Here is a 23,516-nt window from a genome sequence, read left to right on the forward strand (position 1 = left end):
GGACTGCAATACGCCAAGCTAGCTTCTTGTTTCTCCGCTGGCGCTTCCACCGCCTCGTGAGCGAGTGCCGAGCCTCCCACATGTGGGCCAGCCTCGCGTCGACGAAGGGCGTCTGCACGGTGCACCGTCGTTGTGACGTCTTGTGTAAATTTGGCGAGTGCCATCTTCTGATCGTGCGCCCATTCCGCGTACGTCTGCTTATCTTCTTTGGGCTCCCCTTCGTTTTCCTCGTCGAGGGGTTTCTCGTCTGTGTACTTGCGGAGCTTGTCCCAGTCCGTGATTCGGGCTCTGCCGGGCGTAGCCCGAAACCGCGGTCCTTTCATTTCCATGCCGATTATGGTGTGGTCGGATTCGAGGTCCGTGCCTTCGTCCCGCCACGTCGCGTTCAGGTTACCCTTCAGCCACGTGAGATCGGGCGTCGTGTCCCGGTTGACGCTGTTCCCTCTTCTCATCGTCGCCCAAGCCAATGCGGCGCCGAAGAGAAGTTATGCAGCCACACCGCTTTATTTGCTCGGCAATTTAACACTAAGGCTTTCGCACACACTACACCACGAAGAGTGCTTCTTTTAGCTGATACCTGTGATGCACGGGGTGCTGATAGATAGCGGTGGAGGCAGACGAAAAATTCCCTACACTAGCAACTGAAAACTGCAGCAGAATCAGGTGGTTGGTTAGAACAGGTGGCCGAGGCGGAGCGATGCTCATGGGAACACCACATCAGAGAATAGACATAAAATTGCGTGAGGGGAAAAGGGAGGGAAGGGGGCAGCGAGCGTGCGTTTCGTAGCGGCGCGCAATGTGTACGCTAGAGGAATGAAAACAACGAGGTCTCCAAACCGCCGGTCCGATCGCATGCAGAATCCGGCGTAAAAAGCAGCGAACAACACTGCATAGGTTCGTATTTTTCTCGTTCGGCATTCATTTATAACAGCCGCACTGGTTTTTTTTTTGTGCGCGGTTTGTATAAAAGTACCAACGCGCTTGCCACTCAAAGCGTCAAAGTTAAACAAATGTTTAGGAATTAAAAAATGCAGGGAGTAATAATGACCAAAAGAAAATAAGCACGCAATTTTCGAAGTTATTTCGATGGTTTTATTATTTGAAGCCTTACACCATTTGTAACGGGATTATGTCTAATGAAAAATGTACATTTATTTCCTCACAGCCAGACGGGCTAGCTATCTCAAGACAAAAAACAATGTATGTTTTAGTGAATACAGCAAGGAAACATTGGCCTTTCAGTGGTTTCCTGATTTACTATTTGCACATTTCCATTAATAATGCCTTGTCACCATTCACTGAAGTATTTTTTTAATTTTTTATGATCGTTCGGTTGAAGAAAACTCGGCGGACATTTTTGCGCGTTAAGTTTATGAACTAAGTTGTAAGCATTTTCCACCACGTACTATAACCACTAACTCGCATGCGCCTTGGTACAATATTCATACAAAACGTTTAGGTCACAAAATGAAGCGCCTCTATCGATAGGGCAAACGAAATCCAACTAACACGCGCTGGTTTGCTTATAATATTGCTTCAAATGCTTATGTGGCTGCTCTTAAAAAATGCCAAATTTTAGTTTTTAACCAATGCACTACCAGCCATGCTACAAAACAACCCCAGACAGTTCTGGCGAACAATTATTCCGACATGTTCTCACAAAATTAGCTTGGTTGACCAGTCAAATGACCTGACTCCTGAAAATCAAAGGGCTGCTGTTCTGAAGAGGTATTTGTTAACATTTTTTCGGATGCAAAACACAACTACCTACCAGCGACAAATCACTATTACTACACCATCCAGCCTCAAATATCTTACGACATAGCTGGTATATATAAACTAATGAATTGTCTTTCTAATCATTCCTCGCGTGGTTACGACGACATCACCACAAAATTTCTAAAAAGCACGTCCACCTACAGTGCCATCTTTCAACAATCGTTAGATAGGTCCAGTCTACCCACATCATGGAAGATGGGAAAGGAGGTTTTAGTTTACAAATCGGAGAACAGATATAATTCAGCTAACTGCCGTCCTATCTCTCTTACAAGTACTTGTTGCAAGCTTTTAGAACACGTTATTTACTCCTACTAGGTAAAATTCCTGGAATCAAACTCATTTTTCACATCGGCTAAACATGCATTTCGCAAATCATACTCATGTGAAACTCAACTTGCACTGCTTGCTCATAAACTGCATTAAATTCTAGATGACTCGTCGCACGCCGACTGTATTTTTCTGGATTTTTCAGAAGCATTCGATAAGGTATCACATAAACTACTACACCATAAACTAGGAAAACTCAACATAGATCGGAGTGTTTTCATATGTATTTATTATTTTAACTAATCGTACCCAATTTATTTCAGCTAGCAGCCATAACACCCAACTAAGTACTGCTGATTCTGGTGTACCCCAAGGATCCCTCGTTGGTCCGCTTTTATTTCTTATCTATATTAACGACCTCCATCGTGCCGTAACTTCTAATTTTCACATTTTCGCTGATTACTGTGCTCAGGAAATAACCAGTGAAAACAATAATCGAATACCTCAGTCTAATCCCTCTGCTGTTAATAACTGGTGTAATACCGGGCTAAGGGAACTAAATGCAAATAAATGTAAAGTCATGCATGTTTCTAGGTTAAACGCAACTAGATGTTCCTACTACCTCAATAACGTATACTTGCAATCCGTTGACTCTCACAAATATTTAGGTGTCCATATTACGTCTAATTTAGCGTGGGATGCTCACATGAAATACGTTCCCAATAACGCTAACAGAATGCTTGGGTACTTGCGTCGGAACTTCCATAACGCACCCTATTCATTAAAACTACTGCTGTATAAAACATTAGTGCGCTCTAAATTACAAAATGCCTCATCAATATAGAACCCGAGTGATTATAAACTAATTTACGGTCTTGAAATGATCCAGAATAACTATGCACGCTTCATTCTTTTAAATTTAAACCATAACTACAGTGAAGCCCAGTCTTTACCTGCCGTTATTGCAGGCTCGTCGTAAAATTCTCGCCTGAGCTTATTCCACAAACTTTACCATCATAATGGATTACGCGATAAATTAATTCCCTCTTCATCATATATTTCCCATTGCAATGGTCACACTCATAAAGTAGGTCTCAATTGATGTCTTACCAGAACATTCGCGCAATCATTTATACCTCGTATATCACGAGATTGGAACCACCTCCGTGAAGAAGTTGTATCCATTACTGATAACCATTTTTTTTCGCGATGCCCTTCCTAACTGTGTACAAAGGTGAATCTTTATCTTTATAAACAAAGTGATTGCTTTATTAGCGTTCGTATTATACCTGACTGCTCTTGTTATTTATCTGAAATATATATTTACTTCAATTTATCCGACTGAGTTTATCTTTATATAACAAACTGATTGCTTTCTTTGCGTTTCAATTGTAACTGACTGCTTTTTATTTTGTTTGTACTGTAAAATTGTAACCCCTCCCCTCTGTAGTTCCGTCTGGCCCTGAGGGTAAATAAATAAATAAATAAATAAATAAATAAATAAATAAATAAATAAATAAATAAATAAATAAATTTGATGACAGAGACAACCCAAATCCGCTCTTGTATTTGCAGAACATTTGGAAACCAATAGTATGCATCTGCGGCAGCCGTGCACTTTAGCCTATATATAGGCACACTTATGTGGCACATTTATTCGTCCGAACCCATGCTGCTGTGTCTACAGCAAAGGTAATCATACCCATCTGACAAGAGAGTTTATTACGTCTTATTAATTTGTCAATGTCAGCAATAGACACCTGTAATGTCGAGCTCCACATCAAAATGAAAATTGTACCGCTGCTTTTAGTAGACTGGGGTACCTCGAGCTAGAATTCAACCATTCAATCAGTCCAATAAAATAAGTATAATTTGCGGAATTTTTCAAACGCTTATATTATGTATGGTAGCTGCAGTAAAGTGGTAGTCTGGGACTGTTGGTTCATGATGTTCAGAAAAAAGCCAGGGAAAATACGTTACACACGAAGAGAGGCAAGACAAGGACAGTCACTAAACTTAGGACAAAATTTTATTGAAAGAACTCCTATAAATACTTATTCACCAGAACGACGCACACGCAGATTGGTCACCCCTCACACCTTCAAAACCCAAGATCGCCATAGAACTCTGTCTCTCACAGTTGTCATCTTAGGCTGCATTAAGCAACGCTACATCCTTATCAGTTAACGCCACTGAAGGCTCACTGATGCATTTCTCTCCTCCTTTCTTGACCAAGAAGGCCTCTGCCAGTTCTCGCTCATTCTTCGAAGCACCCCGCCACGCAATGGGCACATTTTTTCAAATCCAGAGTGCACTTGCAATCACGCACGTGAAGCACGCGCGTTATTGCAGCACGTGCGGGATTGCAATGCACTCTGTATTTTAAAAATGTGTCCATTGTGCGGCGGGGTGCTTCGAAGATTGAGCGAGAACTGGTAGAGCCCTTTTCTTGGTCAAGAAAGGAGGAGAACCTTCGGTGGCGTTAACTGATAAGGAGGTAGCGTTTATTAATGCAGCCTAAGCTGACAACTGTGTCAGAGAGAGTTCTGCGGCGATGTTGAGTTTTTGAAGGTGTGAGGGGTGACCCATCAGCGCGTGCGTCGTTCTGGAGAATATTTATGGGAGTTCTCTCAGTAACATTTTTTTTTTAAGTTCAGTGACTGTCCTTGCCTTGCCTCTCGTCTTGTGTAGCGTATTTTCACTGGCTTTTTCCTGAATAGTTGCAGTACCGTGCCAGCGAGCCCATTGAAACTGCAGTCGAATTGAACCTCTGTGCACAGCCTTTTTTCCTTTCTTGGTTACCTAAATTCCCTGGTGGTGTCAAAGGAATTCGTCATCCAAGATCGAAAACTATTATGTGCTTTGAGGTTATCCGTCAATGTTGAGTACGCTTCCAGGCAGTTGTAGTCTAGGGCCTTTTTTGGACGCCGATGGATCGCAAAGCGCGATAATTATAAGTAATCTATCGAAAATGGTAACGCAGCGCATTTTTATTTCAATTTTAGGATATTCACTTGAACATATTCGCCGCCTTCGTTAGTACTCTCGTTCGTACACCTCTACAGCCGTATGTTCAAAAATTGTTTTCCAACTCTGCACCACAAGCAGCCCCTTCAGCGTGTGCGCTACAAACGTACAGGCCACAAAAGTTGTAGCCGTCACGACAAACGAAAAGGACACTGAAAGGGACGAAAGGGACGAACGAAAGGTACGAAGTGCGTCATTCGCGCTCTCCCACGTTATTCTTCGCTATTTACCTTGTCCACATTGTTGCTCGGTAAAGTCCTTTGTGTCTGAGTAATACCCATCCAACTTTGTTCGTATGCAGAAAGCATTTACTCATTTTATACATAGCCCGTAGATATCGCTTCAGTTTTCATTTGGCAGACTTTGCTAGGTAGGAACTAATTTGCTGAAAGATATCGTGTTATTGCTTCCTTCGCCTGCATGAATTAGACACCCAACCGTCGGGACCATGATATAGGACCCTACCGACAGAGGTCTCAACAAAACGCAGGAAAAAATTGTCTGGCAATAAATTGGCCCAGAAAAAGTTTATGGCAATAAATATGGCAGAAGGCTTGTAATTTTCTGTATATAGCATGTTTGCACGTAATGTTAAGCAGATTGCACGTCTGAGTCTCATGCCTCCTATTTTTGATGCCATAGTGTCCCTTTTGGCATAAACGAACGTATTCCTAGAGGTACAGGTTCGCATTACTCTCTTGGAGGAATGCATGAAAGGAGTCGTGGTGGGGCCCCCAGATCCACCGCTGCAAGTCGCATTAAGTCTTTGAACTAAGTTTCACACCACATATGTATGTGCAAGAAAGTTGAACTCGGCTGTATTATTGGTGTTCACTTCATGCCGCCGCAAAACGGTCATGTTAACGCGGTAATGTCAGGATGAACTCTCAGGGAGGTCAGACAGCTGTTCTCAGATAGAGGTGACCTGAAAGTCATTTGTCTAGCAGTCGTTATAAATAATCTTTTGCTCAGCTCTTTCAGAAAAGAAAACAGTGCACAGTGCTTTCACTGGGCCCTATCCGTTGGAAACCTGGTCCAAGTGCATTGACAAACTCATCATGCACGAAATCAGCTCGCTCATTGGTCCACCCCGATGGTACCACATCATCGTCTTGTCTCTCGTCTTCGTTCGCGCCATTCCATCGTCCTGGAACACAATGGCGGCGTTGTTCATCGCGCCAGACGTGGAACACTGGTGTTCGCAACCGAACCTCACCGATTGGTCGGAGGGGGACTGGAACAACGTGAACGACTCAGAACATGTAACGATGTTCGAGCGCAGTTCCTGCCTGGTGATCCCCATCCGATCTTTGCTCGTAAACAGCTCTGAGGAACCCTTGAGCAAGTACGTAGCAGCACCGTGCGAAGCCTGGACGTACCGCGAGTCGTTGGAGGGATCGTCGGTCGTGCCTGAGGTACCAGTGCTTGTACTTTTGTATTAGTATTCATAACCGGTTACCACTTGTTGGGTGAAGTAGCGTTCAGCAATGAAAGAATATTGAGATTGTTGAAAAGACGCTCGGTAATTTATTCCTTGTACCAAAAGTAAACAGAAACCTTCAAAAGCCAGGTCTTTCTTTACTCAAGGCGGGTGTGCACGCTTGCAAGGTTCGTGCTAGGTGCTTACAGGTAAAAGTAAGCCAAACAGTGAAAACAACAATGAACATCTCTCTCTTTCCCTCTGTCTCTCTCACTCGAACACACACACACACACACACACACACACACACACACACACACACACACACACACACACACACACACACACACACACACACACACACACACACACACACACACGCACGCACGCACGCACGCACGCACGCACGCACGCACGCACACACACACACACACACACACACACACACACACACACGCACGAACGCACGCACGCACGCACGCACGCACGCACGCGCGCGCACACACACACACACACACACACACACACACACACACACACACACAGCACGGACTTTCCACCTGTTTAATCGGACACCATCTTTCGGGAAGGGGACCAATCGGAGTTTCGTTTGTTTCAGTGGAACCTAGTGTGCCAACACGAGTGGCAACGTTCAATGATGACGAGCGTGGCCTTCGCGGGTTTCCTCCTGGGAGCGTTGGTCATGGGCCACGTGTCCGACAGGTAGGCATAGGACGGATGTGCCTGTTTGGTCCAGAGGTGAAAGGTTATACTCCGAAAGCACCAAAAATCTAAGCGAAGGGAATGCACCATCCGATGTTGGCCGGAGTTTAATAGCATGTAGTGTAGTATGTGTACGTTGGCATGCATTCAGTTTTCTGTGCACAGCGTTTACTGATTCGCAGTTCATTTTAGGCCAACCTGTTTTTCCCTTCGCGAGGTTGCTTTCAGTTAATGCAGCAACAACTCCGTATACTGACTGCCGTTAATGGGCAAAATAGGTTGTTTGTTAAAGCGTATCGGGAGGGATGGCTTGAGGCCTACGTGATAGTTCTTGGTCGTTAAAAGTAACTTGATGGGAGACTTACGCCGGCATTGAGCTCGAGTTGCGCTGCTCCCATGAGAAGGAAACCTATGTCAGGGCTTTATCCCTCACTTGTCTTTCCGGCAGGTTTGGTCGTCGTACCGCATTCTTCGGCTCCGTCTTCTTGGCTGCGCTGTTCGGAGCCACGGGTGCTGCGTCGCCGTCCGTGATGTGGTACAATTCGCTGCGCTTCTTCACTTGCATTGCCATCGCCGGCATTCAGACGAGCTCAGCAGCTTTACGTGAGTAAATTCTTTCAGAACGGGATGTGTGCGGGCGACCACACGCGCGTGCGTACACTATTTGTCGAAAGGGCATATGCTATGCCAAGAGTTAATGGTCCAGAAAGAATTCAAAGCCAAAAGAAAAAAAAAAAACCTTAGAGTTCAAGTGTGGCCGAATGATTCGGTGAAACAAGGAATAACGAGAGCATTCGCCAGCATTTTCGCTTTTGAAAGTTTAGTAACGCTTTCTATGTTTGTTTCTACGTTCTTCGTTGCCTGATGACTTTGGCATGGCCTAGCAGCTGCTGACAAAGGTGGACATTGACGTTCACTTAGGCGATATATGTAGCCGGCCGACCCATGGTGGAATGGTGATTTCCTACGTGTACAACACCTCACCAGGAACGTCGTAAGGTGATGTTGATGACTGGATCATTTGGCTGGGTCGCTCTGGACGACACCACTTCTTTTGTTTTGGATGGTTTGAATGCGGATATTTAGTATCCAAAGACGGGATGGTTCACGGAGCTGGTGTTGGAGGGTTTTGGTTTGCGAAACCTCGCTCATCCAAACCGGCCATTTATTCAGACCTGACATTGCCAAAAATTATCAACCGGTTGTTACTGCACCACTATGTGTGATTATAGTGGCCACACAGCCCTTGTGACCATCACTAATTAACAAGGGACAAATGGTTCAATAAAGCTCTTCTCACATGAGTTTTTGACTACGGTATATATTCAACTTTGCTGGCCAACCATCTTTCCACAGTGGAATGGCATTGAATTTTTTTGTTGAGGATGTCCGCTCATTCAAACTTTAAGAATCTTCGTCGACTTTCTTTCTTTTGCGGAATTTTCATCTTTGCGAGATACTATACTATGTAAATAGATTGCCAGAAAGATCCTCGAGAACTCTTGCGCGGGAATTTTCAGCAGGGCAATTTTGTGCGCGACAGCCTTGTCACTTCTGCACAAAAACATGTTTTTTTGCCAACGAAGGCAGCACTAACGTTGCAAACTACATCAACGGTAGCTGGCATAACAATAAACCAGTCAGAAAAGCGTCCAGATCGCCTTGAGTGCTGTGGAGTCGGATAGAACCATAAAACCCCAAGCTAGCAACGCGTGGACAGGTCGCTGTCTGCTAAATAGGTCTATCTACAAAATAAATGCTAGCAATTATTTTGTCCTTGGCGCTTCACGGAACTAACCTGAATATCTCTGACCTGTATTTAAAGAGGCACACAGGTGCCTACTGCCTGGTGCATTTGTGTGCCCAACGGAGTAGCACGAGGTGGATGTTGTTGAAAGGCTATATTTTTTCCTGCTCTCATATCAGTTCGCATTTTGCAGGTGCTTCGAGTACCTCTACATTTTTCCCGGTTGTTGTGAATGTGAGCTTGCCGTAGAGAATATTCGAGTTCCTCAGTACATCAAAAATAATTTCATATTGTGCCTTTTGGTTAACGAGATCATGATTCCGGTTATGCAGATTATCTTTACTTGTTCAGCGCAGGGCTGTGAAAATTTCATTTGGTAGCCTAAATTTTATGGCATTCAAAAAATAGTACCTTCGTCATGTCATCCGCTGTTTTTGTTAAAAATTCATATTTCTTCAAATTTAGTTCCTACACCTTTTTCTTTATATATATATATATAGGCAGTTGAAGAAACTTCTCGAGGAGCCAGAAGAAATAGTTGAGAAAATATTAGACGCACGATTAAAAACAAAAACAGTGGTTTACTAACGTTTCGACTGGAGGACCAGTCTTCATCTTGAGTAACAAAAAGGACCAGTCTTCGTGGAGACTGGTCCTCCTGTCGAAACTTCAGTAAGCCACTGTTTTTGTTTTTAATCGTGCGTCTACCATTTTCTCGACTATATATATACATATATATATGACAGAAAATAAGGGTTGGCAGTCAAGGAAACCTCGGAAAGCAAAGGGGAGGTTGTGGTGGGTTATAAAACCAGATCAAGAATTTGTCGAGTGAGAAAGAACGTGTGGAATATATATACATATACATATATATATATATATATATATATATATATATATATATATATATATATATATATATATATATATATATATATATATATATTGTAATGCAGAAGATTGGCAACGCACCAATCCCCTGCGGGAGATGTGCGCCACTTTATCGTCGTCGGTAGCAGAAGCCGAATATGGAAGCCGCACCGCCATCGCCTGGAGCGACGGGGTTCTCTCTCGCTCTGCTTCCTCCAAGCGTCGACTGTGCTCGGACTGTGCTCGGCCTGTGCCCTCCTTGTCTTTCGCCTACACAGCAACCCTTGCCAATAAACCCCATTTCAAGTGGTGGAGGAGCCGGGGTCACGATCCAGTCCTGGAACTCCGGAGCCGAAAGCTGCCCAAAAGGATGACCAGCGAAGCCAACCAAACCGCTACGCCCTCGCCTCGGCCTGTGATGTGCTCTGTTGCTGTGCGTGAGCGAGACCCGCCAGACTTCAACGGCACTGACGAAAACGACGCGGAAGATTGGCTCGAAACCTTTGAGCGGGTGAGCGCGTACAACCGGTGGGACGATGTTTTCAAACTCACTTACGTGAGCTTCCCCCTGACCGGCGTCGCTGAGGTGTGGTTCAAGAATAACAAGAGCCGCCTTAAGACATGGGCTGAGTTTAAGGACAAATTCCTTGCGGTTTTCGGCCGTCCAGCTGTGCGCAAGCTTCAAGCAGAGCAGCGCTTGCACTTACGAGCCCAGCAGGTCGGTGAAAACTTCACGAGTTACATTGAAGACGTCCTCGACCTGTGTCGGCGCGTCGACCCCTCTATGCAAGAAGCTGAAAAGATCAAGCACATCTTGAAAGGAATAGATGACGACGCCTTCCAAATGCTTTTGTCGAGGGACTTACGCACCGTGACCGAAGTCATTAACATGTGCCGAAGGTTCGATGAGTTACGGAGGCAACGGGCCCTCACTCGACGATCTCTTGTACAGAATGACTGTTTGTCAAGTTTGTCAGCGATGCACGCAGATCCTTCGTTGCTTTCGCAAATCAAAGACTTCGTGCGGGAGGAGGTGGCCCGTCAGTTGTCTCTTCTACCTGCCGCGGCAAAGCCTGTGTCGACGCTAGGACCTTCTCTCGAGCTTGTGATCCGAGATCAAGTTGCCGAAGCACTTCCGCCTGGTCCGCAATACGTGCCGATTGCCGCGCCAGTCACATACGCCAACGTCACCGCAAGACCATTGCCGCAGTCAACCCTGACGTACCAGCCGACGTTTCCGGTGCAACCTCGAGCTGTCCCAACTGTGCCTCCGCCTCCACGGTTTAATTCCCAGGCCGGTGGTCCGTGGCGTACTCCGGATAATCGTCCTATTTGCTTTGCTTGTGGAGTACCTGGGCACGTCGCACGCTACTGCCGCCGCCGTCCGCCGTCATTATGGGACGCTACACATGCCGGTTTTCCGCCGTCGGCTCAAGCCCAGGTGCCACTTCGCTCCCCGAATGAACCTCGCTCTTCGGATCGCACCACATTTACTGACCGTCGTCCATCTTCCCCGCGCCGTCGCTCGCTTTCTCCGATGCGACGTCGTCCTGGTAACGAAGACACGGAAAACTAGTCGCCGCAGTTCCCGAGGCAAGAACTGCGCTGACGTCGAAAAGTACAAGGCCTCACCCTCCTTCGTCCCCTACTAATGTTATCGACGTTACCATAGCAGGTTTTCGCACTGTCGCCCTGGTAGACACGGGAGCTGCTGTTTCCGTCATCAAAGCCGATGTATGCCGTTTATTGCACAAAGTCACGACGCCTCTTCAAGGACTGTCGCTCCGAACCGCAAGCGCGCACAACATTGAACCAATGGCCGTTTGCACGGCTAGAGTCGTTATTCAGGACGTGCTGTACTTCATTGAACTCATTGTGCTACCGGCGTGTTCCCACGACGTCATATTAGGGTGGGACTTCCTTTCGCGTCATAACGCAGTGATCGACTGTGCGCGCGCAGAAGTTGAGTTTTCTTTCTGTGACGCACTATTTGATGACAGCAAAAGTGCCGCCACAACCAAACTTGTCATGGCAACCGACACCGACGTCCCGCCCTATTCTTCTGTTTGTGTGCCCGTGCGCTGCGCATCCACGACTGACGCCACGGCGCTGTTTACGCCCTCTGACGTTTTTCTCCGCCGCAAATGTTTTCCCCTGCCGTCTGCCCTCCTTACTCTCAGCGCCGGAACGGGCAACATGTTTGTCACTAACGTGTCTTCGGCGCCGTGCGCCCTTCTGGAGGGTGAAACACTTGGCAGCTTGGAATACATAGATCCTGGTCGCGTGATAGCCATTCCGGACCGCACTTCTCAGGTTCAGGTTGCCGGACTTGACCCATGTCCGCCTGGGGCGGAGCCTTCGACTGATGTTTTTCTTGCCTCTGTTTACGACGGTCTAGACCCTACCCAGCAAGTCCAACTTTTGGCGCTGCTTCAACGATTTCAATCGTCATTCGACTTGGCCCAAAGCGAACTTGGCCGCACATCTAGAGTCGAGCACTCCATCGACACTGGTACCCATGCCCCCCTCCGGCAGCGGCCTTATCGCGTTTCCCCAGCTGAGCGCCGCACCATCGAGCAGCATGTGGACGACATGCTTCAGCGTGGAGTTGTTCGACCCTCGAGCAGCCCGTGGGCATCTCCTGTCGTGCTCGTCAAAAAAAAGGATGGATCCATTCGCTTCTGCGTGGACTACCGTCGCCTCAACAATATCACGCGCAAAGACGTCTATCCGCTTCCACGCATTGATGACGCTCGGGACAGCTTGCAGGGGGCAGAGTTTTTCTCGTCTCTTGACTTGCGATCCGGATATTGGCAGGTACCTATGGCCGACGCTGATCGCTCGAAGACGGCATTTGTCACCCCTGATGGATTATATGAATTCAATGTTATGCCGTTCGGGCTGTGTAACGCCCCGGCAACATTCGAACGCATGATGGACAATATTCTGAGGGGACTCAAGTGGAAAATTTGCTTGTGCTACTTAGACGACATTGTCATTTTTTCTGCCGATTTTCGGACGCACCTTCAGCGCCTAGAACAGGTTTTAACCTGTCTTTCTCGAGCTAGACTCCAACTGAACCTAAAAAAGTGCCACTTCGCCGCGAGGAAGCTAACCATCTTGGGCCACGTCGTCACCAAGGACGGCGTTCTACCCGACCCAGCGAAGCTCCGTGCAGTGGCCGAGTTCCCGAAGCCCACTAATATAAAATCTCTTCGGAGCTTCATAGGCCTTTGCTCATACTTCCGACGTTTCATCCGCAACTTTGCCTCTATCATTGCGCCATTGACGAAACCACTTGGTGGTGCCAGCGACTTACCTGACTGGTCCCCAGCTTGCGACCACGCGTTTGAGACTCAGCGTTATCTACTGACCTCTCCACCTGTACTCCGCCACTTCGATCCTACAGCGCCTACTGAAGTTCACACTGACGCCAGTGGAGTTGGCCTTGGGGCCGTGCTTTGCCAACGAAGACCTGGTGTTGACGAATATGTCGTTGCCTATGCGAGCCGCACGTTGACGAAAGCTGAAGCGAATTATTCGGTAACCAAAAAGGAGTGCTTGGCCATCATCTGGGCGCTTGCTAAGTTTCGACCATATCTGTACGGCCGCCCATTTCATGTGGTAAAGGAGAAGATTGGCAACGTTGACCGGAAGAATCAAGACCGTCACCAATCCCCTGCGGGAGATGTGCGCCACTTTATCGTCGTCGGTAGCAGAAGCCGAATATGGAAGCCGCACCGCCATCGCCTGGAGCGACGGGGTTCTCTCTCGCTCTGCTTCCTCCAAGCGTCGACTGAGCTCGGACTGTGCTCGGCCTGTGCCCTCCTTGTCTTTCGCCTACACAGCAACCCTTGCCAATAAACCCCATTTCAATATATATATATATATATATATATATATATATATATATATATATATATATATATATATATATATATATATATATATATATATATATATATATATATATATATATATATATATATATATATCTACATATATATATTTGCTGCCCCGCTCCTTTATTTCTATTATGTGGGGGCAGTAAACGTTCATTTACCATCCTCCTCCGTATGCCATTTTACGAGACAAGAGATACTAAAGTCATTTGTATAAAATTGCTAAATTGCAGTGAGGTGGCACCATAGTCCATGGGGTGACGCCATGGTTGTAAAATATCATACTTCTATCAAGCTTAGGCCAGATATCATCAGGAGGTGTGGCTTTGTTCACGCCTAATATATGTTTGAGGCGGCCGTGTCGGCACTTAATTGTCACGATAATATAGCGAGTAGAGTTCCGTGCGGTGGTACAACATATTTTTAAGAAGTGGACGACTTCGCTGATCATAGCCGAGTTGGCAGAAGTTAGCCTAGACTGTGCACCATCGCTGAAAATGGTTCATTTTATATGAAACATAAGCGCACGTTGATTAGGCACGAAGCACTGCCTGACGCCGAATCGCATTACTACTCTATATAACGTGGGGAAAAATCATCATGACACACACGCAATGTAGCATTAAAGTATAGTATAACGAGGGGATGCCGCTATAGTGATAGTAGTAGCGAGGGAGGGAGAAATAACTTTTATTCACATAAAGGATTAGGGCGCGGCGGGCGCCGCGCTGAGGGTCGCGACGACTTAGCCGCTCGTGTCACGAGCTCCTTCTGGAGCTGGGGGTATGAGCGGCCCAACGCCTCCATCCACTGGTCAGCGGAATTAATGGGAGGGAATGGATCCACCACACAAGCCCACATTTGGTGTTGGACCGTGGCCCTTTCCCCGCGGTGGGGGAAGGGTGAGGATGGGTAGAAGGAGGGGTGGACTGGATGGAGGACGGCCTTGCAGGTTAAGATTCCGTTTGGAGTTTACGCCGGAGGCGTTCCTCCTCCAGAGTGAAGGATGAGTGGGCGGGGGAAGATTGCGGCGGGAGAGGCGGTAAAGCTGTGTGACTTGTCTGAATGTGAAGAGACAGTCCCTGGTCGATCTGGCTCCATGGAGGTAAGAGTTAACATCATACGCCCGGGTGACAAGTGCTCGGGCTGCCGTGTGCACGGGCTGTCTCTATCTCTGCAATGAACGTGTGAGCCGGGAACCATTGGAGTTTGGCCGGGTCGCATGGCGAATTTATACAATGGATTTTTTGGGCCGGGATGGAAATGAGCCCTTTGCAAAAAAAGTTTTACGGCCATTTTCGAGTCCTTTGGGATAAGTGCCAGTGCGATTGCTGCCTCTCCCATGACATGCGGGTTATGGGCGGGAAGGGTGAGGGTGTCATGAAGAGGAGATGATGAGGGGTGAGTTACAGCAATGGCGAATGCCTCTTTTTGCCGATTTTATGTGGTAGCAACAGAGAGGATCGCTGGGGGAGGGGAAATTTTTTATCTAGTGTATCGTGGCTTGACGAATCAGCCTTCAAGTGTGAAATGACGATGCGTGTTTTTGAAAACTGATCAAACGATGATACCATTTCGGATTGATGCAGCTCTCTGAATCAGGGCTTTGAGCTGGGCCGATCCCGAGTCCCTATTCCGTGATGTTTTCGCATCAAAGCACGCCAGCCTACTTAGGCTGCCTTGAGCGGTGAATAAACGTTATGGTAACCCAGATTTTCACCACTTGCGCTGTCCCCAGATTCGCGTAATCCCGGAGTGAAGTGAGGATTGAATGCGATCGAAGCGTCAAGTAAAAACAAGAAAGGTTCATTGGGGGCGAACGGACCTTCAAAAAAAAAAACTAAAAGGTCATAGGACCTTCACATCTTGATATAAGGCTGCGTATGATTCCGCGTCAAAATATGTATCCCTTATCCCAAAACTGTATTTGAGAAATGTTATGTATCCGACTTTGAATAAGCTCGGCGTGAAGCTTGGTTTTTGTAAAGGTCGCTTCTCCACATTTGGGGGTGCAGCGAAGCCTACGCACGAAGAAACATTGGGTCCTTCGGTTCTAGCGACGTAACAGACTCAGCCACAATAAAGTGAGGTGCAGTACAACTTAGCTGCGCTAAACTCAGCGACTGAATTGAGCGACGTTGCTCAACCACAAGCGATGCTCACGCCTGCACCCCATAAGTGAAAGCTTAGGTGTCCCGTAGTTTCCCTTTAAGCTAACCCACGAGAGTTTTCCCCATGCCGAACTCCTTCCCAAGATGAATCGGCGTGGGTTGTACTGGTGGTGCAAGGCTGGCTAGACGGTGGAGTTGGGGCACTACCGATGTTCTTCCGGTTTTGCCCACATTTGCTGGGACTTTCCAAGGTTTTGGTTTTTCGATATTCTTGCCAGGCTAGGCTAAATGTTGATGGGTGAGGACAAGTTCAGGCTGATTTTACACGGCCGTTCCAATCGGTCTCCCACACCGACAGCGGATCCAAGGGAGGAAGGAGCCAGGTCGACCCGCAGATTCGCTGTTTCTCCAGCCTTGCAGCACTGCTGCAAGCTGCGCCAATTTTGTTTTTGCGTTTTAGAAGCGCAATAAAGATTATCAAATTTAAAAAAGTATACTAAGGGGTGCGCATGCGCAGAGGCCAAAGTGCCTACATTCGAGCAGGCACAAAAGCCAGCTTCAGTGTTATAATGGCATATCTGCGGTGTAGCACCCTTAACAGGAAGCGCAGTTTCTTTCTTGGTATTTTTTTGCTAACGCCACAGGCCCAAGCGCAAGCTTAGACAGCTCCGTTGTTAAAAGGCCACCCTTTTCGTGCTTTCGGTTCCTGTAATAGGAACAAGTTCGACTTCAGGCCGTGCAGCACTCAACGTTTTCTCTGGACAGCTCATTTTATTTGTTCAGCGTAGACATTTGCACAACGTAATCTTATCGCCTCGCACGAACTGAATGGTACATTTCTTTGATTGCTCGGTCGGTTGTATTTTATTTCTCTGTAGCAGAAGTTGGTCTGCCGTTCTGCTGTTGGCATTGTATGCTAGCTAACATCGTATGGAGTTCATGTTAAAGTTTGTTGTTTTCACTCTACATGCTCGTCTGCATTATAGCCACATTGATCTGTATGAAAAAATTGCGCCTTTTTGTTGCATCATGACAATTTCCTTGAGGTTTCATTATGGGTGAAAAGTTGGCCACGGTTAAACTTTTGTTTGTAGTTGGCTTTTTCGTTTTTTTTTCGTTGCGCGGTGTAAAGGCCCTGGCGATTTAATAAGGAACTCCTGATTGATTTATTCCTTATAGTAGGGGTGGATAGAGTGATGATACGCCGCGTTAGGAATCACCCGCACTCGAAGAAATACTGCACCTGACTTAACAAAGGTAAGTCAGGTACAGTACCTTCTTAAAGGTACCGCGAAGGTAACACGGTACTTTTGAAACAGCTAGCCTTTTAAAACTCGTTTCATTTCATTCAGGCCCGAAAACGCCGTTTTCACAGAAAAAAAGTGCACAAACATTTACAAACTTTGAAGTTTCCCGGCACAAAAGGTCAGCCGAGACGTCACTGGGGACGCATCACAAATAGTAAGCAGTGTGTGAACTCCACTCCGTCATTCGCACGGTGCAGTCAAACGCAAGCCGATGCACCACTCCTATTGTACAAAAATGTTTGCTAGCCGTAGCTCTTTCCAGTCACAGTGCCATGGCAGTGCCAGAAAGTTCCGATAAGGCACCAAAGTTCGCTCTAGTTCGAGCCTTTTCCAGCTTAAACGTTTAAAATTGGCGTTAACATTGAATTGATGCGTATTTTCACCAAGAAACCTTTTAAATGAGCCAAACTTACAATGGTTTGTTTGATTCAACCACAAGACGCACTCTACGAATGTGTGCGTGATCATGCCACGCAACCATTATCGCGCAATCATGTTTATCAACTGTAACGTTTGTCGGTGGTATACTGGTACCGAATCGCATAAAGGTAGTCCTTGTGACGTCAACGTGGCAGTGCGGGAAACTCGCTGGTGAGTCGCCACTCTTTTGACCTTCATCTAGCGTAATGCCTTGTTGTTTGCGTTAAATTTTTCTGTGATTGGTGTTCTGCGTAGCAATGCCTCCGCTAAACAACACAAGAGATAAAGTAGTTGAATGAAAGTTACCATACGGACAAAATACAAGCCTTGTCTGTATTTTGTCTGCATCGCACCTTTAGTTCGACCTCTTTTATCTCTTTCTGGCCTAGTACCATAAAACATTCTACGAACAAGTACTCGGTGACGCCTCTCCCCGCAGTTGTCGAGATCTTGGACCCCCGTTACCGGACTCTGTTTAACTTACCCTACACTGCGGGCTTCACCCTCTCGGGGCTGGCGCTCCCTGGAGTGGCCCACCTTCTCGGAAGCTGGCGACTCCTTCAGCTCGTCATAGGACTTAGCGCATTGGCCTGCGTGCCTTTTATGCTGTGAGTACTGCGTCTTGTACCAGAAGACTTCCATTACCTGTGTAAACCAGAGTTATTACGCATAAAGTAGTTTTGAAACTCCGCTGCAGAATCCGCGCCGTGTGAGCACCCTTGCTTTGTAAAAACTTTGGGGCAAGTGTATTGGCCCGGCACCTAGGGGACGAAAAGTGAACTTAGCTTTAACAACACAGTTTAAAAGAAATAAGCTTGCTTTTAAAATTATGAAGCATTAGGTTAAGCAACGTTTGTTTATGTTTCTGCGGTCTCTGGTGACTTACGGCAGCAGCCGCAAGCATCCGAGTACTGCTTCAACTTTCTGTTGATAGGTGGCAGGTTAGTCAACTTGCTCCCTTTCTTCCCTTGTTTGGCCTCAGCGTAGGGGGCCAACCGTGGATCGGTTTTTATACGTTGCGCCTGCGGGGTTTTAAATGCAGAGCATTTCAGTAACTCATGATGTCACCCGCGTTGACGTCCGTAGTCGTAGTCCGCATCGCTCCCCGTCGGTCTGACATTGGATTGGATTCGATTGGATTGGCTTGGCTTGGCTTGGCTTGGATTGGATTGGATTGGATTTGGATTGGATTGGATTAAAGTGGATTGTGTGGGATTGTGTTGCGTCATAGCCGCGCCACGTTGCGTCATAGCCGCTCCACGTTGCGTCATAGCCGCGGCAGGGGGTCCGCGGCACGTTTCACCATCTTCCTGCCTCTGGCGTGCTGTTTTAAATGCAGAGCATTTCAGTAACTCACGATGTCACCCGCGATGACGTCCGTAGGCGTCCGTAGTCGTAGTCCGCACCCCTCCCCCTACACTATATAAAAGAAAATACTATCCGGCGCCAGGTTTCGATCCCTCGACCCTGCGGGCGGAGCGCAATGTACATGGTGGTCTACCCACTGCGCCACAAAGCCGACACAGAAAGGGGCGCTACGAACGCGCCTTATATCGTTGACTCATTCAAATTACTGCTGACGAGCGCTCTCTCGTCAGCAGTTGCCACAAGTGCAACAACATTAACGTAACGCAAACTACTTAACGTCGTGCGCCCCGGAAATGCTCTGCATTTGATCGTGCCCCTCGCGAGGGGAATGTTTCACTGCGTCGCCATGCGAACAGTTTGCTATTATAGTTTCCGCCCGCTCCGGTAGGTGTCGCCACGGTTCAAACCATGGCAGGGAGCTGCGCGGGCGTTCGTTGATCGGCGTGCGCTCCGGCGTGGTGGTTTGATTTCTCCATTTGTCTTGCTGCAGTACTTGAGTGGTTTTTTCGCAGTTGGTGATATTGAGTAATTTTGGTGTAAATATACGCTTTAAGCTTACGTGACATGATGCGGAAATAAGAGCAATTAAAAATGTCTAGTCATGCTTTCTGGACAAGTTTTCCGTAATCTAGCCCTTATAATTGTAGAAGAGTGTTCAGAACTTGTCACCACTCAAAATATTTGTGATTAGAGGAATAGTCAGGTTCGGTGTGTTTTAATTAAGACGCCATCGGCATGTGATGCTAGAAACTTCACGGCAGCCAAACTGTCAACAAATACGCCGTGAAGCATTAGGAAAATTGGCCCAACGTTAGTGGTTGCACGTCCGGGTTTCAATGTTGCAGTACAGTCTAAACTTTTAAAGCGAAAGCTCTCTCAGTGCTACCGATAGCGTCCGATAGAAAAATAATGCATTTCCCCATTGACCGGTTCGTCAATCAAAAAGCTCTGATAAGTTCTCTGGACACATGGCGCGTGCGTGAAACCAGGCTTGCATTCTTTCACAAGGGTTACTTGAAAATCTCGAGAAAAAAAACGGCTTATAGATAAGACTCTACACGCGTCGATCATGACGAAGCAGTACCATAGCACATATGCCTTTATCTCATAAAACACGTATCTGTATACATTGAAATCGTTCGCAGATGTGTTTACTCAGCTCGCGGAAAATCGTCGCATGGTTTCGTTCTTTATTTGCGATTCGGGTCATTGATGGTTTGACGATTCATTTGAAGAATTCTAGTTGATTTGGACGGAGTTTTCCCGCTTCTTTCAACTTTCTTTTGGAAGGGATTTCAAATTTTCGGTGGGTTTGGTGGAAAATTCAGGCGGAGATTTTTCGTCTATGGTACAGTAAATTGGGGCTAAGTCTGCAAGAAGGTAGAGACTAAAATTGTACGTACTCTTGCCTATAAGTTTGGTTTGGGGTTTCAGAATAGTGCATACAGTATGTCACCGCGCTGAATGTCACACGCGCAAACAGCCCGATCCTCGGTCTACCGATTCAGAAGAATGTCTGCCAGGTAGCCAGATTCATTCATAATCAAACGGTGCAACTAATATGTTAAAAACAATTATTTCCTCTTTCCGCAGCGTTGTCCAGGAGTCGCCCCGCTGGCTTATCACGACCGGACAAGAAAAACGCGCCCAACGCGCCATTGCCAAGATACTGAGGATGAACCGTAGGACGGTTCCCGACTGGCACGCCCACATGCGCAATATCGTGGTAAAAATACGAGAAGCGTCGGCAACCTCAGTGGGACCTTTAGAGATCCTCAGGAACAGAGTGATCAGGAATAACACCATGAAGCTCTTTGCGTCGTGGTAAGTTTACGGTTGATTTTGCCAATAGATAATCTAATGGGACGAACTAGTCAATTTGCGCAGGTTCGCCGACGGCATCCTGTACTACACCTTCGTAACCAACTCGGTGCACATCAAAGGCAACTACATGGTCAACTTTGCCGCCTCTACAGCAGCCGAAATGCCCGCTTCGTTTCTGGCACTGGCTTTGGTGTACTATTGTCGTCGTAGGCCTTCGCAAGTTTCTTCTCTCCTTATAGGAGCGGCCGTGGCGGTCGCAGAGCAGTTAACTCCTACAGGTGCGTAGACCGATGAAGTACATTCTGGCGTTCATGACGATCACTTTACGCGCAATTAAAGGCGACACAACGGAAATAGACGCGAAGACCAGCGCCAACTTGCTGTTAATGAGCTCTGGCCTTTGTGTCTCTTCTTCGTTGTGTCCCCGTTTAGTGAGCGCCAAGTTACTGTCATGAATGTTAACCAACAGGCCCACGTTTCCGTGTTCATTCGGCCGTTTATAGGCACGGTAGCATGGCGGTAATATTAGGCAATGCTGGGTGGTGTCGCTTAGGATTTGGTGGTTTTCAACGCTGTCTGCCTTGGGGAATGTCGCTGCATATAGAGGTATTATTGGAGAGGTGTTAATAATTTGGAGAAAAAGAAATCGAGGTGCTTGATGAATCGAACAAAGTTGGGTACTGGAAATACCTTCCGCCATGCAGTTTTATTGAGAGGCGGTAAGATTTGCACTGTTTATAAGATTACGCAGCCAAATATTTAAGCCTAACCAGTAAACAAAACGATTTTCTTGGCAATGAAAAATTGTCATTAAGCAGAAATGCAACTGCTAAAAAGGAGTCTTTTTGTCTCCGTAATACGGCGTTTACGTATGTAAAGTTTGGTCCCATTTCGTATTTAGCTGAGGCAATATTGTCAATGCCATGAGTCACGGTGGAACTTGCGCTTTATTTTAGCGCTGCCATTTCTAGGCCGGCTGCGCTGGTGATCGTACTGCAAATCATGGTGCGAAGACTAACTGCGGGGAACAAACTTCACCGCGGAGGTGTGGCACTAGCTGAGATCACGTACCTTTTCTTTCTAGCAGAACGTGGTTTCTGTGCATGCATGAATAAAGGATTAACTTGTTCGACGCCAGCGTTTACGTGAAAAAGCACGGATAGTTACCCACTCCTGCTGAGTAGTCACTCCCTTCCTTACGTCCGGACTTACAGGTATCTTAATTGGAGTTGTCATGGACCGAAAGTTCTCTTTGTCAGCTTAGCTAAGAAGGTTATGTGGCCGAATATCGGCAATGTCTCACGTTATGAATACCTCGCCTATTCCATTTGGGGCCGTGGATGTTGTTCAACGCATCTGCACCTCAAAGCCTACATTGACGGTTTGATACGCTGCAGCCTTTCTGCATTGCATCGTCAATCGTCTACCGACAAGGTGAAGTTTAGCGCAGTGCGGCAGAATAGTTTGCGCATTTGTCTTGAATTAGGGACAGGTTCCTCGAGCGCAGTGACTTACGCTGAAGCGTGATGATTTCCTCTAGGGGTACTGATGCCGCAGCAGTCGCTACGTGTGCACTGCAGCCACCTTATTGAACCTGAACCCCCCACTGTCGAAGCACATTATCTTCAACCCGGAGTTTTGCGTTCGGTTAAGATGTCTTTTTGTTAAGATATCCGGTTTGGTTCGGTTAAGATATCCCAGCCATAAGGACTGTTGGAGCGCTGCCTCACGATTTGTGATTGTTATGATTTTGGATAATTTATGCCGGAAAAGGCACAAGCCGAGTCCACAAGGCCCAATGGCACTACGTTTGCCTAATAATTTGCCGCTCCTTTTTTGCTGTGTTCTTGAAAGGTAAGTTTAACCTCCGTCTCGCAGAATTTTACTACGTTGGCCTCTCCCTGTCCATGGTGGGCCGCTTCATGATGACCCTGTCAGCGGCCTTCAAGTGGGTCTGGACCTTGGAGCTGTACCCGACAGCAGCCCGCGGCTTCGGATTCTCTGTCTGCTTCACAGTCGGGCGCGTAGGTGGTATTCTGGCACCCTTCGTGACCCTGCTGGTGAGTTGCGAAGCCTCCGTAGGGAAATACTGTTGAAACTCTCAGCAGATTTTGGTCCATCAAACTACACCTGAACCCACCTTTAGCTCCGTAAGAAGTGCAAATGTGTGCTTATTAGAAAGACATAAATTGGAAATGGCTATTAATGAAGGAAAACAAGTATTAACACACAAAAACAACCCAGAAAGCACCGAAAAATTTGTATGCATTTTAAGCAATAGCACATGCACTGAGAAATAGTGCGAGCAGCAGAACCCCTATTTGATGATGATCATGATGATGATGATGATAGTGATGAAGATTAGAGAATATATCTCTTTGTATCAGGACATCTGTTTTGAACGACGAATTTGCCTGTTTTATTCAAATTATTTGTTCTAGGGTTTGCTGATGGGCCAGTTGGTATATTGTAATACGAAGAAAAACAGTGCAAGAGACAGGACGAAGAAACGAACCACACATCACAGTCGCAGCGCCTGTGGTTTGTCGTTCCTTTCTTTGTCCGATCTTTTTTGCCCTGTGTTTCTTCGTATTTGTTGTAGCCCGAACCAATTTTATCGACTTGAATCTTTCCTCTCTCACACCCCAGTGGTTTTAGTAATTTTCACCTTCTTTCTCACCTTTTTCTGCCCTTGCACTTATGTCGTTTCGAAGCAGCGCCATAAGACCTAGCACGAAAAGAAATGTTGAG

At 46.8% G+C, this 23,516-nt stretch overlaps 1 protein-coding gene across 2 annotated transcripts in view; it reads left to right on the forward strand.

Moving 5' to 3' along the window:
- Positions 1-791: 791 nt before the first annotated feature.
- The window catches only part of LOC144158952 (solute carrier family 22 member 2-like), a 37,450-nt gene continuing 14,725 nt past the window's right edge, over positions 792-23,516 (forward strand). The window contains exons 1-9 of one of the 2 annotated variants that reach the window (XM_077690164.1): positions 793-894; positions 3,622-3,738; positions 6,046-6,488; positions 7,113-7,216; positions 7,665-7,819; positions 18,013-18,181; positions 20,535-20,765; positions 20,829-21,043; positions 22,644-22,825. In XM_077690164.1, coding sequence (XP_077546290.1) covers positions 6,132-6,488; positions 7,113-7,216; positions 7,665-7,819; positions 18,013-18,181; positions 20,535-20,765; positions 20,829-21,043; positions 22,644-22,825 — 1,413 coding nt within the window. In that variant the 5' untranslated portion in view covers positions 793-894; positions 3,622-3,738; positions 6,046-6,131. Of the gene's footprint in view, positions 895-3,621; positions 3,739-6,045; positions 6,489-7,112; positions 7,217-7,664; positions 7,820-18,012; positions 18,182-20,534; positions 20,766-20,828; positions 21,044-22,643; positions 22,826-23,516 lie in introns of both variants that reach the window. The other variant, XM_077690165.1, reaches the window with a different exon arrangement.

The sequence above is a fragment of the Haemaphysalis longicornis genome, unplaced genomic scaffold (genome assembly GCF_048455015.1).
Source record: "Haemaphysalis longicornis isolate Haplotype H1 unplaced genomic scaffold, Haemaphysalis longicornis Haplotype H1 scaffold_10, whole genome shotgun sequence".
NCBI lineage: Eukaryota > Metazoa > Arthropoda > Arachnida > Ixodida > Ixodidae > Haemaphysalis > Haemaphysalis longicornis.